Source organism: Palaemon carinicauda, chromosome 11 (genome assembly GCF_036898095.1).
Source record: "Palaemon carinicauda isolate YSFRI2023 chromosome 11, ASM3689809v2, whole genome shotgun sequence".
Taxonomy (NCBI): domain Eukaryota; kingdom Metazoa; phylum Arthropoda; class Malacostraca; order Decapoda; family Palaemonidae; genus Palaemon; species Palaemon carinicauda.
Window position 1 is genome coordinate 122,884,434 of NC_090735.1, and position 19,603 is coordinate 122,904,036.

At 38.9% G+C, this 19,603-nt stretch overlaps 1 protein-coding gene across 2 annotated transcripts in view; it reads right to left on the bottom strand.

Moving 5' to 3' along the window:
• The window catches only part of LOC137650160 (uncharacterized), a 72,052-nt gene that overhangs the window by 29,340 nt on the left and 23,109 nt on the right, over positions 1–19,603 (bottom strand). The window contains exons 1-2 of one of the 2 annotated variants that reach the window (XM_068383319.1): positions 14,751–14,905; positions 12,530–12,737 (exon numbers count right to left, since the gene is read on the bottom strand). In XM_068383319.1, the coding sequence (XP_068239420.1) occupies positions 12,530–12,683 (154 nt within the window). In that variant the 5' untranslated portion in view covers positions 12,684–12,737; positions 14,751–14,905. Of the gene's footprint in view, positions 1–12,529; positions 12,738–14,750; positions 14,906–19,603 lie in introns of those variants that run through there. The other variant, XM_068383318.1, reaches the window with a different exon arrangement.

Below are 19,603 nucleotides of genomic sequence, written 5' to 3' on the forward strand. Positions count from 1 at the left end.
CGTCCGCCATGAGTTGATTTCGGTCACTTGCTAAAGCCTCAACTCTCTCCCCCAAGGCATGAATAGCACGCATCATGTCTGCCATCGACGGTTCCTGAGTGCTAGGAGGGGGGTTAGGAACAACCACTACAGGGGAAGGAATAGGTTCAGGGGCATGTGGAGAGGAAAAATCTACCGACCTAGAAGAACTTCTCCTTATCCTATCTCTCTCTAGTCTGCGTGTATATTTATCAAATTCGATAAAATCGAATTCCGAAAGGCCCACGCATTCCTCACACCGATCTTCCAATTGACAGGTTTTACCCCGACAATTGGAACAAACAGTGTGAGGGTCGAGAGAAGCCTTTGGAAGATGCCTATGACAGTCCCTAGCATTGCATTTTCGAAACTTGGGAACTTGAGAAGGGTCAGCCATTTTGAATTAGTCAAGGGAAAATTCCAAAAAACGATCTAAGTCATCAACAATTAATCCGATTCAAAAAAGAGTTCAAGGATTTATTTGAAGAAAAACACCTGTACTGCGAAAGCTCAAACCAAATTAAAGTACTTCATCAAATATGATGGGAAAAACTCCAGGTTCAACAGCGAGTAAAGTACGTCTTGTCGACACGTCGACAGAGAAGAAATTGATGGTTTTGTTTACATCGAGAGTGGTATCTGGCCGACAGTTGGCGCTGGTGGGCACACCCGCAACCTGCATAGCGATCGCTGGCGAGTTTTTTATGTATGTGTCTGTCGAGCAACAGAGTTGCAGCTATTATATATTCACCGGCTAAGTTAAATATTTAAAAATCCATTATAACGTTATTCATTCCATCACTTAAAGCTAAGTCCAAAGTACACTCAGTCAAAATTGTTGCACAATCAATGTTATCAACCCTTTTACCCAGAAGGACACACTGGTACGTTTCATAAAACTCATCCCTTTACCCCCATGGACATACCGGTATGTCCTTGCAAAAAACTGCTATTTACATTTTTTTTTGCATATTTTTGATATTTTGAGAAACTTCAGGCATTTTCCAAGAGAATGAGACTAACCTGACCTCTCTATGACAAAAATTAAGGCTGTTAGAGCAATTTAAAAAAAATATACTGCAAAATGTGCTTGAAAAAAAATAACCCCTGGGGGTTAAGGGTTGGAAAGTTCCAAATAGCCTGGGGGTAAAAGGGTTAAGTAATTGTTTTGACTACAATAGCTCACTAAAGGCTGAGGCATCACAATTTGATGCATCATCCATCCAAAGATTGAAATCTTCACAAAGGTGCATATGGAACACCTAAAAAAAGATACTGTTCTAGGAGGTTTGTATATCATTACAATAGATTTTTTGTGTGCAAAGTTTATTTTCATATATTCAAAACTTGTTGCACTAGTTCATTTTATCATCTTGAGATTTTTATGGACTTTGAGAATGAAAAGCCTAACTTTCTCCCCGCTGATAACTTGCCTTTTCTTGGGAGGGTGGGCTGTGGCACCCTAGCAGTACCAGCTGAACTCTGTTGAGTCCCTTGTCAGGCTGGGAGGAACGTAGAGAGTAGAGGTCCCCTTTTTTGTTTTGTTTCATTGTTGATATCGGCTAACCCCCAAAATTGGGGGAAGTGCCTTGGTATATGTATGTATGATGATGAAAGACAGCATATGTATTGGGGGTCCTTTCACTATCTTAAGTCTTATCGAAGTCATATAGTCATGTTTCATATATCACAAATATGTCAAAACATTTCTCATTTATCAATTCTCTGATTTAAATTGTTTACTTACCAACAGATTGAATATTTACATATCAGCAATTTATGATGTCCTTAGTATCTATGATTCATAGTTTCTGCTACTCTCATCACCTCCATATCTAATGCTTTGTGATTTCTTGACTTCTATAGAACCATTTGGGTTTTTCATCTTAGTGCATTTTATATATGTTACCACTTGGGAGGGTGGGCTGTGACACCCTAGCAGTACCAGCTGAACTCGGTTGAGTCCCTTGTCAGGCTGGGAGGAACGTAGAGAGTAGAGGTCCCCTTTTTGTTTTGTTTCATTTGTTGATGTCAGCTACCCCCCCAAAATTGGGGGAAGTGCCTTGGTATATGTATGTATGATGATGAAAGACAGCATATGTATTGGGGGTCCTTTCACTATCTTAAGTCTTATCGAAGTCATATAGTCATGTTTCATATATCACAAATATGTCAAAACATTTCTCATTTATCAATTCTCTGATTTAAATTGTTTACTTACCAACAGATTGAATATTTACATATCAGCAATTTATGATGTCCTTAGTATCTATGATTCATAGTTTCTGCTACTCTCATCACCTCCATATCTAACGCTTTGTGATTTCTTAAATTCTATATAATCATTTGGGTTTTTCAGTGCATTTTATATATGTTACCACTTGGGAGGGTGGGCTGTGGCACCCTAGCAGTACCAGCTGAACTCGGTTGAGTCCCTTGTTAGGGTGGGAGGAATGTAGAGAGTAGAGGTCCCCTTTTTTGTTTTGTTTCATTGTTGATGTCGGCTACCCCCCAAAATTGGGGGAAGTTTCTTGGTATATGTATGTATGTATGTACCACTTGGGAGTTACATTCCTTGGTGCCATGATTTTCTGTACGCTTTATCATTACTCTTAAACTTAAACATTTCAAAATGTCTATACCTTTGACAGTGGAAGCAGGTGATCACGTGGTACATACCATGTATGTTTTACGTACCCTATCGCAGCATACCTTTGCTACCATTATCACGAATAGGCTTCCAAACTTCTAGATCACATTTCAGCATGAATTGGAGAGTCCAACCCACTACATTATCCTTGAGTAACATTTTTATCTCATTCTCTACATTTTGAATCTGGTCCAAACGACAATATTCCTATGAATAAAAGCATCAACTACCGTACATCATCTTCACTGAATGTATTACATATATTTTTATTTATAGTTTTCCAATTTTTCTCAGTTTAGTATCAATAACTATGGTTTGAGTCTTATTTATTGCTTCATCTCTAATCTTGTCATCTGCAAAATTTATAACAGCTTTTCCATTTGAATTTTATTTCTTATTAAGAACTGTCATACCTTTGAGAGCTTCTTAATCTCATTTTTTTCCTGTCAGCGAATTTAGATGATGTTTGTGTCGGTAACTTTTACAGCATATGTACTTTTCTCATTTTTTGAGGGAATCGGTATTTTAAGTGTTAAAATTGATTGATTTAATACTATTCACTAGATTATCCACTTTCTCGGTAAAAGTTTCCTTTCCTCACCAGGCTATTTTCCCTGTTGGGGACCCTCTGCTTTTTCCCACTAGGGTTCTAGCTTAGCAAGTAATAATAATAATCAGTAATCTAATTAGCATCCGTTGAGTCAACGACATTCCCAATGTCATACAGTATTCCAATTCAGCAATTCTTGCTTCATGTCCTATTATACTGTTTCTCTTCTGTAGCTCTTCCTCCATTTTTGAGATTTTCTTCTCCATATCTTGTTTTTCATTGCAGTTTTAGCTTTGTCTACACACTGAAGAAAGAGACTTTGCATATTCCCTATATGTACATCACCGGTGTTAGTATCTATATAGATACACATCTTGTGGTAGTAATTCTCACAATTCATATTCTATCCAATCTTTGCTCTTTCCCTTTGCAGATCTACACATGGGGCAATTTTCCATCAGGATATGTAGTTTTATTTCTTATTATGTTCCTCCATAAGAACACTAGTATTTCAAAGTTTTTATTTACAAAAGTAAACAATAACAACTGAAGGGTTGTGAACTCAAAGGCAGGATGCAATCAACTGAGTTGTTTATTAAGGAACACTCTCCTTTATATTCAAAACCTCAAGGCAACAGGACATAACATGTTCGAGAGACAGACAATGTTACAGAGTAAAACAGCAGACATGAATTTTCATGATCGTTTTAGTGCGAGGGAAGCGCGAAGATACAAGCATAATATATACAAAAGGAATTATGTACAATTGTGCGACACACGGTTGGTACAACTCACAGCGAGAGAAAGCACCGCTGATACGTCTACACTCTAGAATGGCATACCCTAAGGGTCATAGAAGCCAGTTTAAATCGATAAGAATTTGTGAGTTATTTTAAGAAAGATTGAAGAAACCTTGCAGACTCAGCTAGGACTTAATTTAAATAATTCTCTCTTTTTGCCCACCTTATGAAGAATATCTACCTTAAATGATTAGTTGAGTAGCTCACATTCTTATCAAAATTTTAGATTAATTTTCAAGAAGGGACAAGCATACTATCCATACTATAGCAGTCACCTGTTCTTTGAATCGTTTATTTCCAGATTCTTTATCTTCATTGAATTCAAATTTAACAGTCACCGCTATCCAAAAAATATGTCTTGATACCCAGAAAACTTATCTCACTTAAGACCCAAGAATGCTCTCACTGGGAGAGTAAGTGATCATGGGACTTGGAATCAATTTGTGCAAAAGTTCTCGTGCATTTTGATTTTTGCGGCTAATTAAATAGCTGGTAGTTACTGAACAACAGGGGGTCAAAACTAGCATGGCGAAAATAAACAGCTGGTAGTTATTGAACAACAGGGGGTCAGAACTAGCATGGAGAAAATAAATAGCTGGTAGTTATTGAACAACAGGGGGTCAAAACTAGCATGGAGAAAATAAATAACTGGTAGTTATTGAACAACAGGGGGTCAAAACTAGCATGGAGAAAATAAATAGCTGGTGGTTATTGAACAACAGGGGGTCAAAATTAGCATGGAGAAAAACATAAGTTATTACATTCCAAACCTAAAAATCTCTTCAAAATGTTTTCAAAATATAAAATAAAATACATGTACTATACAGTGCATATTAAACACCTCAAGATCAATTGCCATCCAACATATACAGTACAGAATAAGTTTCCTTTTGGTATGCAGTATAAATTATATTGTACAGAGGTTTAAAATTGTAAATAATATAAATAGGTTAAATAGGACAAATTTGGTGATAGTTTGTACAGTATTTTTCCTAACTACACAAACCTAGATCTTTTATATAGGATGCTGTGGTATACGCCAGTTAAACTTTTACTACGAGGTGTAAACAGGTAGCCGGTAGTTACTGACTGGGGAGTGGGGAAGCCCTGGCCCCAAGTTTGCTCATTGAGCAATCTTTGATTGCAGCCGGGACTTTCTAGGGGGTAGGTGATGGCGGGAAAGTATGAGTTAAAGGTCTCAGGTTTGTAAAGTTGGGAAAAATGATATTTTGATTATAAAATAAATTTTTGAATATACTTACCCGGTGAATATATAATAGCTGACGTCTCCGACGGCTCGACAGATTCCAAAAACTCGCGAGCGATCGCCGTGAAGGTTGCGGGTGTGACCACCAGCGCCGACTATCGGCCAGATACCGCATATACTTGTCAATTTCTCCAGTTCTTCTCAGTACGCTGGGTCTCTATCGGGGAGGAAGGGAGGGCCTTTAATTTATATATTCACCGGGTAAGTATATTCAAAAATTTATTTTATAATCAAAATATCATTTTTAAATATTAAACTTAGCCGGTGAATATATAATAGCTGATTCACACCCATGGCGGTGGGTAGAGACCAGTATTAATACAATAAAGGCGTATATGCTCAAGAGTTTTTTGACAATTATTTCATAAAAAACCAACTTAAGTATAGGTACCTGGTAAGGAAGCTGACTCTGATGATTACTTTGCCTCATTAGTCTGCTTTCCTCACGAAGCCCAGCCATCCTCTCAGGATGCTGAAAGACTCCCAGGAGCTGTTATATCCAGGGCGAACACCCCTATAACAGGACCTCATCAATACCCTTAATCTGGGCGCTCTCAAGAAACAACATTTTGACCACCCGCCAAATCAAAAAGATTGCGAAAGACTTCTTAGTCTCCCGTACAACCCAAAATAAGATTAAAAGTTTCAAGAGTAGATTAAAAGGATATTGGGATTAAGGGAATGTAGTGGTAAAGCCTTCACCCACTACTGCACTCGCTGCTACGAATGGTCCCAGTGTGTAGCAGTCCTCATAAATAGTCTGGACATCTTTCAAGTAATATGAAGCGAATACCGACTTGCCTCTCCAAAAGGTCGCGTCCATAATACTTTTAATGGATCTATTTTGCTTAAACGCTACTGAAGTTGCTATCGCTCTGACTTCATGAGCCTTGACTTTAAGTAAATTACGATCCTTCTCACTTAAATGAGTGTGTGCCTCCCGAATCAAAAGTCTAATAAAATAAGACCACGCATTCTTAGACATGGGCAAAGAGGGCTTTTTAACGGAGCACCATAAAGCCTCTGAACAACCTCGTAGCGGTTTAGCTCTGGATAAATAAAATTTAAGAGCTCTAATGGGGCACAGCACTCTTTCAACTTCATTCCCCACAATCTCAGAAAGACTGGGGATATCAAATGATTTAGGCCAAGTACGAGACGGAAGTCCATTCTTGGCCAAAAAACCAAGTTGAAGAGCGCATACTGCTTTATTAGTGGAGAAGCCGATGTTCTTGCTAAAAGCATGTATCTCACTAACCCTTTTAGCCGAAGCCAAGCACACCAAAAAAAGTGTCTTGAGGGTAAGATCCTTCAGGGAGGCTGAATTTAATGGTTCAAACCTGTTTGACATAAGGAACCGTAGGACCACGTCCAAGTTCCAAGCAGGAGTCGAAATAAGACGCTCCTTGGAAGTCTCGAAAGACTTAAGCAGGTCTTGGAGATCTTTGTTATTAGAAAGATCCAAACCCCTATGCCTGAAAACAGAAGCTAACATGCTTCTGTAGCCTTTAATGGTGGATGCAGAGAGGGAGCGACCGTTTCTCAGATAAAGCAAAAACTCCGCAATCTGCGCTACAGAGGCACTTGGAAGAGGAAATAGAGGAGGACTTGCACCAGTCTCTAAATACCTCCCATTTCGACTGATAGATCCTGATGGTAGAGGATCTTCTAGCCCTCGCGATCGCTCTAGCTGCCTCCTTCGAAAACCCTCGAGCTCAAGAGAGTCTTTCGATAGTCTGAAGGCAGTTAGACGAAGCGTGGGGAGGCTTTGATGAAATCTCTTTACGTGAGGCTGTCGCAAGAGATCCATCCGCAACGGCAGACTTCTTGGAACGTCTACCAGCCATAGAAGTACCTCTGTGAACCACTCTCTCGCGGGCCAGCGTGGAGCAACCAACATCAACCTGGTCCCTTCGTGAGAGGTGAACTTCTGCAGCACCTTGTTTAGGATCTTGAAAGGTGGAAAGGCATAAACGTCCAGGTGAGACCAGTCCAGCAGGAAAGCGTCTATGTGGGCTGCCTCTGGATCCGGAACTGGAAAGCAGTAAGTCGAGAGCCTCTTTGTCAGTGAAGTCGCAAAAAGATCTATGGTGGGTTGACCCCATGTCATCCATAGCTTCTCGCACACAGTCTTGCGCAACGTCCACTCCATGGAGATGACTTGTCCTCTTCTGCTGAGGCAGTCCGCCAAGACATTCATTTTTCCTTGCACAAATCTCGCCAAAGGAGGGATGTTACTTGCCTTAAATGGAGTTCCTTCTGATCCGTGGACCAAAGACCCGAGCATTCCAGACTGTCCAGTGGAGCTCCCTAACCCAAAACTGAAGCATCTGAATACAACACATGGTTTGGGTTCTTGAACGCAAGAGAAAGACCTTCTCGAAGTCTGATGTTGCTGTCCCACCAAGTCAGACATGTCTAGACTGAGTTGGAGATTGGGAAAGAGATACTCTCTAAGCCCTTCTCCTTGTTCCAATGGTTTAGGTGAAATTGGAGAGGGCAAAGGTTGAGTCTCCCCAGAGAGATAAACTACTCCAGCGATGAAAGAGTTCCTACGAGGCTAGTTCAAACTCTTACAGAGCAACTGTTTTTCTCTTGCAAGTGAAGGACTTTTAACAGAGCTTGTTCCATTCTTGTGGGAGACGAAAAGGCCCGAAAAATCAGACACTGTATCTCCATTCCCAAATAAAGAATACTCTGGGATGGGGTACTGTAAGTTACGACTTCTCTACATTTACTATGAGACCTAGCTCCTTGGTTAGGTCTAATGTCCATTAGAGGCTCTCCAGACAGCGATTTAATGACGACGCCCTGATTAGCCAGTCGTCAAAATAAAGGGAGGCTCTGAATCCTCAAAAAATGTAGAAAGCTTGCTACATTTTGCAAGGGCCTTGTAAAAACAAGAGGAGCAGGAATGAGGCCGAAGTACAGTGCTCGAAATTGGTACATTACTTTCCCGTCCACAAACCTCAGATGTTGTTGAAAGTTTGGATGAATCGGGATGTGGAAGTATGCATCCTGAAGGTCGGGAGAGACCATCCAGTCGCCTTCCCTTACTGCTGTCAAGACAGATTTGGTAGTCTTCATCGTGAAGTTTGTCTTGACAATGAACACATTGAGCGCACTTACATCTCAAGTACTCCTGCAGTGAACGTGGCTGCCAGATCATTGGAGCCATCCCTGATAGCCTTGTTCCTGCAGTGAACGTGGCTGCCAGATCATTGGAGCCATCCCTGATAGCCTTGTTCATGCATGACATAATTGTACAGCAATACATTGACAGCTGGAGAGACCTTCTTACTTAAGGCTCCCAGGGACCAATCCAACAAATAAAAACTTCAAATGCTCGAGAAAAAAAAAAAACTCCTAACAGGAGATGGTCTAGCTCTGAAGCCGACCATAAAATCTTGGAGCGTCTCATGGCTAGACAACGAGGAGAGTTCACAAGGCTTAAGAAGTCTCCCTGGGCAGAGGCAGGTACTCCAAAGCCGAGAACTTTTCCTCGAGCTTCTCCTGTGTCACACCAGATGCCCGAGCGAGAAGCTAATTAAGAAGGAGGAAAAGCAAAAGCAGACTTTCCTAAACTTCTCCTGGATTCCAACCAGTCTCCCAGTAAGAGCATGGCCCTCTTGGAAGAACAAGAGAGAACTGACTTTGTAAAAGTAGGCGTCGAAGAAAGTCTAGGACAAAATTTCACTAAAGAAATTCATAATTAAAATACAAGGGATTGTTGGACCACCCTAGGTTACTCCTCTTCTAAATGACTCCCCAAAGGTACATTAGTTGAAAGGGGGTCATCTACTTCTTCAGAAGGCACATCATCTGATAAATCTAAAGTCTTGCGAAAAGGAGATTTATATTCAGAATGACGTGAAGGAAAAGCCTGACAGGCTACATCAACTTGTATATGAACAGAAGTTAAAGTTGGAGGGTCGATGTCACGTTGTGACTGCAGAGAATGTTATTCTACTACACGTCGTGACAGAAGTAACTGACGTTCAAACGTCCCGTAGTAACAGCGGTGACTGCTGTTCGATGCTATATCGTGACTACGATGACTGACCCTCGACGTCACGTCATGTCTACGGTGTCTACCGCTCAACGTCACGTCGTGTCTGCGGTGTCTGCATCTCAACGTCACGCTGTGACTGCGGTGGCTGACGTTCAAAGCGATCAAAGTTACATCGAGATTTATGCTCCGCATCTCGCTTAACAGCAAAGCTGTCACTAGAGATAACGTCAGCGTGGCGTAACAAAGCTCGTCTAGAAGGTTGAAGACCCGAATCACGTATCCCAGAACCGTGACGTACAAAAAGCAAAGGATCCTTTCGCACAGGAACAGGATCGAAAGCTTCTATTGAAGAAGAAAGCTTTAACAGCATATCTAACTTCGGATCAACCTGTGACTGCACTGGCTGACGTTCAAACGTCACGTAGTAAACAGCAGTGACTGCTGATCGATGCTATATCGAGACTACGGTGACTGACACTCGATGTCACGTTGTGTCTACCGCTCAACGTCACGTCGAGTCTGTGGCAGAAACGTCTGTACATGAACGTCATCGCTATGAACGGGACTCTTATTATGACTACAGCTAGGACGTTGAACTTGTTCTGAAGGAACTAATAAACGTTTCAACCGTCTCAAAACTTTACGCCCAGGCTTTTAAAGAGACGAATCATCGGAAGACGATGAGAAACTTCGTCTCTCCTGTCTTATGGCAAGGACGTGCTTGCCGAGCAACGTCTGACACCTTTGAGGGAACGTCTGTTCGTTGGTTTACACTCCTCACTCCCTTAGGTCCTACGACATTCCTTCTCCCTGGTGCAGGGGAGCCTGAAAGAGGTCTCGGACTAGGCAAGTGACAAGCACAAACAAACGAACCCTCCGCAACACAGAACATGTTTTTTGCACTTACTTCACTGATATCGTATTTTTCAATAATTTCACATTAAACATGAATAAAACTGATTTCTACCTGAAGCACGCAATTCTCCCTTACATCAAAAGGTTAGAATTGCGAAATGAGTCGTATAATGTAAGCACATTAGTACAAAATGAAACACACATGCAAAAATCAATAAACATATACATATATATCGAATAAAACGGAAATATATAAAGTTAAAAAGATCAGTGACTGGGGAGGAGACTAAACACTAGTTCACTACGGACTACGTTTTCAATCTCTCACCGTACAGTGCCTTGGGACGAGAATAAAAACTAAAACGTTTTATCCTCTCTCCCCGTACAGAGAATTGGGACGAGAGTAAAAAAAAAACTGAATCGAGAACAACGTTACTCGCTCCCAAACTCCTTGTACAGAGACTTGGGACGAGAATAAAGATCGGATCGTTCTCTCTCTCTCTCTCTCTCTCTCTCTTGTCACTCACAAGAGAATGGCCCACTCACCCTTCGTCAATAACAGGTTATTTGACTAAAGGAAAAAACTGAAAGGACTAAGAAATTGAAAATTAACAAGTTCCTTTAAATTAGTATCTAAAACACTTCAGTTTGAAAGAAGAATGAACAAAACGTCAAAATCGATTTACTCTTTCTGCAAAGTGAAACCGTGATTCTCTCTTTCTCTATCGTAACGATAGAGCGCAAACTGCGTAGCATAAATAAACCAAACGTTAGTTCATCTTTGAAAAAACAGCACGAAGACTATTCAAAGAATATATTTCTTAAAATATTTTCTAAAAAATATTCATTTCATCACTCTTACAGAGCAACTGTTTTAAACTAAACAAAAATAAAAGTTGAATGGGCTCAACGTTGTTTAACTTCGTTTTCCAAGTTAGGACCGCCTACATAGAATAGGTAAAGGCCGCATATAAACAAAAACATAAAATTTATCTTGATGTTTAGTATAAATGGAAAGCTAATCGAAGAGGCCTAATAAAGGCGGGTGAGATATAAAATATAAAATATATAGAGGTAAATCTATAAATATCAACAATAATTTATAAAGTGATAAAATAATTACTAAAAGCCTTTAACACACTTCCGTACACTGAGGGAAGGGTCGGCCATCTTTTCTCTATGGAAAAACCAGAGATTAAAAAAAAAGCAAGGGCAAAACACTTTTCCTCTCCTTTCAAAAGCATTTCTTTTGAAGATAGTATTGAATAATCCAACACGGCGAAAGCAATAAAACCAAAACCAAGTACTTCACCAATTCGGTCGAAAACTCGAGGTCATAAAGCGAGCAGAACCAACTTGTCGACAAGACCGACAGAGAAGAACTGGAGAAATTGACAAGTATATGCGGTATCTGGCCGATAGTCGGCGCTGGTGGTCACACCCGCAACCTTCACGGCGATCGCTCGCGAGTTTTTGGAATCTGTCGAGCCGTCGGAGACTTCAGCTATTATATATTCACCGGCTAAGTTTAATATTTAAAAATACAAAATACCTCCAATTTTGTCATTTGTCCCGACACATATACAAACCCTTTTCCTTTATGTAGGAGACATCCTTAGGTGGGAAGAAGTTCCTTTTCCAACAAGCTAGATACTCATCCTAGGCTATCAAGATTCACACCCTTGTAAATGGTGCAGAGTTAAGGTTTACCAATACCATTGGGTCCACAGCACAATAAAGGATGCAGAGTAAAAAGCCTCTGTGTAGTAACAAAGAGGTATACAGTATATATGTCAACGTGTTTGCCTGGTTACAACACTTCCCCTCGTAAGGCTTGTGGGGAATGACACTTCTACATTATATAACAGAAGTGCTACAGGCTAAGTGGGGCTTACCTACAAGCAAACAAATACCAGCTGACAGGGTTTCTGAAGCTGTGTCCCAAGAGAGGGGAAGAAGAAAATGGAAAGGGCCAGCCAATCTTAACTTAAATTCTAGTCTTACTTGTAATCTTCATCCTGGATCCAATGCTGGAAAGGCAAAGAATTATAAAGCCAAAATACTCCAGCCGGTGGAAAAACGTCTGCTCTCACTGACGGACAAAATCAGAATGAGTGCTCAGTGAGCAAGCAAGGGGACAGAGCTTCCCAAATACCAGTCAGTAACTATTGGTCACCTGTTTATACATCGTTATAAAAATTTAATTGCCGTATACTCCAGCTTCACTGATATTCTATGCTATGAAAAGGAAGAGCGTTTGTATTTGTGTCAGAACAAACAAGCACATAATGATTTCCTTTCAACATTAAACCCCTGGTCAGTACTGAACTCTTACGGTTATCTCAAATTCTCCTATTCACTAACATGGGTATCTTACCAGCGGTATAAGTACAGTTGATGGTTGTATTGACAGCTCCAATGGAAGACACGGCAAAAAAGGAGATTGCAAATTCTGGACAGTTGGGCGAGACGATTGCAACCACATCTCCTCTGGTCACATCAAGACGAGTCAAGGCGCTGCCAAGTCGCATGGACAAGTCTCTGAACTGGCCATGAGTGATGGTTTCGTGTGTGAGGCCATTTACCTACAGAAACAACAAATTGCTGATTAGGCAGTATTCAATCATTGTAAGTTAGGGCTGAAATTTAATCTCTGTATTAGTTCAGTGTCATGATGAAGCATAACATTGTTTAATGGAGTGTTACTGTTTATTGCATCATGAAAATTAAGGATATTATTTCGGTGTTGTAGTGTTTTTCTAACATTACATCTATCATTATTTATAATGTCTCCTAATTATTTCACATGAATTAAATATCATAACATCAATAACAGGATATGAGTAGAAATGCAAATATAGCTTGAATAAAACCTCTACTTTTTAGTCTAAATCAAGATGTTAATTAACTACTTTATTTTCTACTCATACAATAATTCCCTTCTTGTAGCCTTTGGTCTTCTAGCATCCTGTTTTTCCAACTACTGTAGGTTTACAGCTTAGCTGATAATAAGGGGCGCATGTATGATGATGGGTATGCCCCATAACTCCCTTATTCTCAACTATCGCTAAAAATATGGCAGTCTAAATGCATTGCAGGGGGCGTTAGGCCCCATTAGGTAAGTAAGTAAGGAAGTATATGTTAGGTGGGTTCTATGAACGTGGGAGGTCCTGTCCATCGTTATACAAAGGCTTCAATAATAATAATGATTGCAGCATTTGCAGAACGAAGGACAGGACATCCCGTGTGCATGGGACACCGCCTAACCTACACTTCCCAACTTACCTAACCTACAAATAATGTCCTTACCTATTAATCTAACAGGGGGGGGTTAACAGGCCCCCTTAAATTGACATATTCTTAGCGATATGATTGAAAATTATGGGGAGGTGCCATAGATGAAATCAGTATATTAGGAGGAAGGAGAAGTACAGCTATCAAATAAATCTTAGATAGATCGTAGATGCACCCTCTTCCACCAAACCTATTCTCTCCATATCATCCTTCACCTTATTTCACCATCTAATTCTCTTGCTCCCTCTTGATCTTCTCCCCCTAACAAGTTCCCTCCCCAAGCCCTCCTCATTCCCTCCCCACCACCCATCCTCAACACGTGATCACACCATCTCAGTTGCGACACTTATTATCTCTGTACAGTAATCTTTACTAACCTGCCATTCTTCTTATTTCATCATTTTCCAATCTTTCAGGGAGAGATACTCTTTTAGTCTACCTTAGCATTCTCATCTATGTTCAGCTATGGTTTGCTTCCTCTTTTTTGTCTCAAAGTACGAGCTTTTGGTACATATATTAACACTGGTCTTATTACTATTGATATTAATCAGGTTACAGTACTGGATTTGGTTTGGAAAGGCATATAATTTAATGTCAAAAAGATGCAGCACAAGAGATAAAATCAGTACTATCTGGGTTTTGTAAGTAATAGGTTTACCGGGGCACCAGCCACCTGTTGAGATACTACCACTAAAGAGTTATGGGGTCTTTTGACTGGCCAGACAGTACTACATTGGATCCGTTTTCATTCATAGAAAATGGGAATATTATTAAGTGGTGTGGACTGTGGCCGTCGTTCTAAAACCGAGTTCGGAGAAAACTGGAATATTCTGAACTGTGGCCGTCGTTCTAAAAACGATTTTGGCGGGAGAAGCTAACTTAAAAAAACCACCTAACCTATGCTAAAAGCCATATCCTTGACCAGGAAGCTTCGCCCCCCCCCCCCCTTACACAACAGTTTCCTTAGCTACGAGTACGACAGGAGAAGCTAACTTAAAAAACCCACCTAACCTATGCTAAAAGCCGTGTCCTTACCCAGGGGGCTGCGACCCCTGGACCCCCCTTACACAACATATTTAAGATCCGTAGACCATTTCCAAACGTTTTTATTCTATACAAGATAACAGTCGGAGCGATAACAAGCAAATTAGGATGCTTGGCCGTAGCGCTACAAACTACCCCTATTTAATATGAAACCTGACTATTTGTTGCATCTTGTAGCTAGAAATCATAAGCCAAAACTTAAAAATATTTCACTTGGAATCAATGAAGTTAAACCGGAATACGTACAGGATTTTACCAACCTTATTTTTAGTAGGTTATCTATCCATATCTTTCCATAAACAGCTCCATGAATCCTTAATTAACATGCATTACCGAAATTTCATAACATGGAGGTCCGAAACTATGTCTTCTAGCTCCATCACACAGATATATAGACTTGTCAGCCTGATTCTTGGTTCCTTAATGGCTTAATCCTCATTGTTTACTTCAGGGTTCCCAGATTATTTCGACAGGATTATCGTACATGAGCCTTAAAATTGTCGTTTTTCAACCAAAATTATCGTACACAGTTTCAAAATAATAATTAAGAAGTTACATGATTGACTTATTTCAAAATATTTTAGTATAATTGTTTAATTAAACACACATATTTATATACCTAAGGTATGTATCGTACATCGTACTGGACCTAAAATAATCGCTTTATGGATAGGTGCAAAGCTTCTTAGCTAATGCCTAATTGTAATTAAGCTTATTTTACCCATACCATAATTAAACTAATGATTAAATTCTAAATCTTAACTTTTATCCCATTTTACCTTGAAATTAGATAGGATAACACCTTGCTATCAACAGTTTTGACAACCTATTGTGGTCAGTTTGGACTTTTCAAATTCTTCTTTCATGTGCATTGCCCTACTTATATATGCGACCAGATCACTGACAGAATTTTGCAACGTACATAAACTTATATCGACTTTCATTAGCTGTCCTAATTTTGGGCATAAAAATTAATGTTCGGTAGTATCTTCTTCATCTTTGCAAAGGTCACACAAATTATCTTCATATTTTCCCCTGAAATTTGCTTTTAAATTGAGCATATTTAATCTTGTCTTCATTACAGGGGTTGCCTTACCCATGTCCATTTTTCTGATATAAGGCTGTGAGCCATTTCCTTTTATAAATCTTAATATTTTCACCCCTTCTTCTCTTCAATAGTTTCTTCATTTTTTCCATAATTCTTTCCTTGATTTTTTTTTTCAGGGTCCTTTTCCCCCAACTTATTTCTTCAACTTAAATCCCAAATTTAATACAGATTTATTCTATGCTCTTACTATAGCACTTTCCACGAGGGTTCTTCAACTGATCTGCAAATCAGTACTAGTCAGGGCCACTAATAATAGGATGGTTTGCTGTGAGATCAGACTAAAGTCTCCCACCATCACCCATCCTCAATGGCCAGTGTAGTGATGAAAATGGCCTCTGAACCATGGTCTTTCAATATCTTGGTTAGAGTTCTCTTGCTTGAGGGTACAATCGGGCACACTATTCAATCTAATTTCTCTTCCTCTTGTTTTGTTTAAGTTTATATAGTTTATACAGGAAATATTTATTTCGGTGTTGTTACTGTTATTGAAATATTTTAATTTTCCTTGTTTCCTTTCCTCACGGGGCTATTTTCCCCGTTGGGGACACTGGGTTTTTAGCATCTTGCTTTTCCAACTAGGGTTGTAGCTTAATAATAATAATAATAATAATAATAATAATAATAATAATAATAATAATAATAATAATAATAATAATAATAATAATAATAATAATAATAATAACGATTACTAAGGATTAGATATTTAATTCTATGTATAACCCAACCTAAAAACTATATATAACAATTTATTTTCAGTAAGTTTAACACCAACTTAAACATGATTTTAGAGAACATAAAAAATACATAATTCGCGTGACGAAATATACAATTTTGATTAAAAGAAATGGATATGAAATAACCTTACAAAATATTTTCGTCTACTAAACATAAGATAAAAAACAACTTAGAAATAGATAACCACATCTATGGCCATGGTATTTACCCTTTGCCCCCTTATCTACCTTAATTTTCCTCACAGATTGATAGATTAGATATGGGCATACCATTCGTCAGGGCCCAGAGAAGAGTAGATAATGAACTAAAAAAAAAAAAAAAAAAAAAAAAAAAAAAAAAAAAAAAAAAAAAAAAGCTGGCTACTGAATGTGGGTCGCCCCTAACGTTTCCTAGTGATTAGTCCTTCCTATCTTCTTATCCTGATTTGACCTTTGACCTCCTTATCTCTTTGACCTCCTTATCTCTGGACTGGGCCAGACATTCAGAAGGGTATGTTTTCGACCTTCGATCCCGTGTAACTCGATCCCTTCATGATTTAAAGATATAAATAGATTGGAGATTAGAGAAAATTTGCTTAATTCAGAAACAAAAGGCCAGACATTCAGAAGGGTAGGTTTTCGACCTTCGATCCCTTGTAACTCAACCCCTCATGATTTAAAGATATAAATAGATTGGAGATTAGAGAAAATTTGCTTAATTCAGAAACAAAAGGCCAGACATTCAGAAGGGTAGGTTTTCGACCTTCGATCCCTTGTAACTCAACCCCTCATGATTTAAAGATATAAATAGATTGGAGATTAGAGAAAATTTGCTTAATTCAGAAACAAAAGGCCAGACATTCAGAAGGGTAGGTTTTCGACCTTCGATCCCTTGTAACTCAACCCCTCATGATTTAAAGATATAAATAGATTGGAGATTAGAGAAAATTTGCTTAATTCAGAAACAAAAGGCCAGACATTCAGAAGGGTAGGTTTTCGACCTTCGATCCCTTGTAACTCAACCCCTCATGATTTAAAGATATAAATAGATTGGAGATTAGAGAAAATTTGCTTAATTCAGAAACAAAAGGCCAGACATTCAGAAGGGTAGGTTTTCGACCTTCGATCCCTTGTAACTCAACCCCTCATGATTTAAAGATATAAATAGATTGGAGATTAGAGAAAATTTGCTTAATTCAGAAACAAGAGGCCAGACATTCAGAAGGGTAGGTTTTCGACCTTCGATCCCTTGTAACTCAACCCCTCATGATTTAAAGATATAAATAGATTGGAGATTAGAGAAAATTTGCTTAATTCAGAAACAAAAGGCCAGACATTCAGAAGGGTAGGTTTTCGACCTTCGATCCCTTGTAACTCAACCCCTCATGATTTAAAGATATAAATAGATTGGAGATTAGAGAAAATTTGCTTAATTCAGAAACAAAAGGCCAGACATTCAGAAGGGTAGGTTTTCGACCTTCGATCCCTTGTAACTCAACCCCTCATGATTTAAAGATATAAATAGATTGGAGATTAGAGAAAATTTGCTTAATTCAGAAACATAAATATATTTGATATAATTCTTCTTCACCCAAGGGGTTAGCTACTGCACTGTAATTATTCAGTGGCTGCTTTCCTCTTGGTAAAGGTAGAAGAGACTCTTTAGCTATGGTAAGCAGCTCTTCTAAGAGGACACTCCGAAATCAAAACATTGTTCTCTAGTCTTGGGTAGTGCCATAGCGTCTGTACCATGGTCTTCCACTGTCTGGGGTTAGAGTTCTCTTGCCTGAGGGTATACTTGGGAACACTATTCCATCTAATTTCTCTTCTTCTTGTTTTGTTAAAGTTGTTATAGTTTATATAGGAAATATTTATTTTAATGTTGTTACTATTCTTAAAATATTTTATTTTTCCGTGTTTCCTTTCCTCGCTGGGCTATTTTCCCTGTTGGGGCTTATAGCATCTTGCTTTTCCAACTAGGGTTGTAGCTTAGCGAGTAATAATAATAATAATAATTGAAGATATGTGGGGGGGGGGGGGTTCAAGAGGAAACTGAAAACCTTTCTTATTCAGCGAGTGTTTTGACAATGATGATCAAACCGTAAGCGAAAAATACGCATCGTGAAATGTTAAATGTTCTCGAGTGAACATCATCAAACGACCGTGGAGGTACTGTACTGTAGAGAGTAGGGTTCCCCCAAGGTCTATCTGGACCGTGGGTTCCCCCAGCGTTACCAGGTTTTCTTAATAAGAAAAAGCCAACTTCTGATCAGACGCAGCTTTAAAAGGCCAACTCATTAGTAGAAAAAAGGCCAAAAGTATAACATGCAAGGCCAACCCATAAGTAGAAAAAAAGGCCAAAAGTATAACATGTAAGGCCAACCCATAAGTAGAAAAAAAGGCCAAAAGTATAACATGTAAGGCCAACCCATTAGTAGAAAAAAGGCCAAAAGTATAACATGTGAGGCCAACCATTATTATGATATTGCTAAAGGCTTACCAATTTCAAAAAAGGCCAAATTTGATATTTTTTTTGGACTAAAAAAGACCAAAACTGGCAACCCTGGGGTTCCCCTGCTGTACAGAACCAGATAAGCAGCCTTTAAAATTAAAGTTTGTATCTATTTAAGCGCCGAGGTGGTGAAGAGACAGTTAGTTGGTACCTGTGCCAGCAAGCGCTTGCAGAAATAAACCACCTTCGAACATTTAAAAAAAAACTATCGATAATGGGTAGCTTATGTGAAATCTTTCGAAATAGTTTCATGATTTAAGGGGATACGAACAGGTACGGAGTGGTTTTTAAAATTGCTCTGAAATTCTTAATACTATCTATTTATTGAATGGTTCTTCTATATTCCTTTCTAAATCCCCTGGATGAGAATTAGACAAGGATATTTGGGCATAAGTTTGAGTGTTCTGTAGACCTTGAAGAAAATAGTCTAAATTGTCCGAGAAGACCTACCAGTGAATGGAGTTCATAACTCTAAGCATATTATTATTATTATTATTATTATTATTATTATTATTATTATTATTATTATTATCACTTGATAAGCTACAACCCTAGCTGAAAAAGCAGGATGATATAAGCCCAAGGGCTCCAATGGAGAAAATATCCCAGTGAGGAAAGGTAACAAGAAAAAATAAAATATTTTAACAACAGTAGCAACATCAAAATAAATATTTCCTATATAAACTATAAAAACTTTAACAAAACAAGACGAAGAGAAATTAGATGGAATAGTGTGCCCGAGTGTACCCTCAAGCAAGAGAACTCTACCCCAAGACAGTG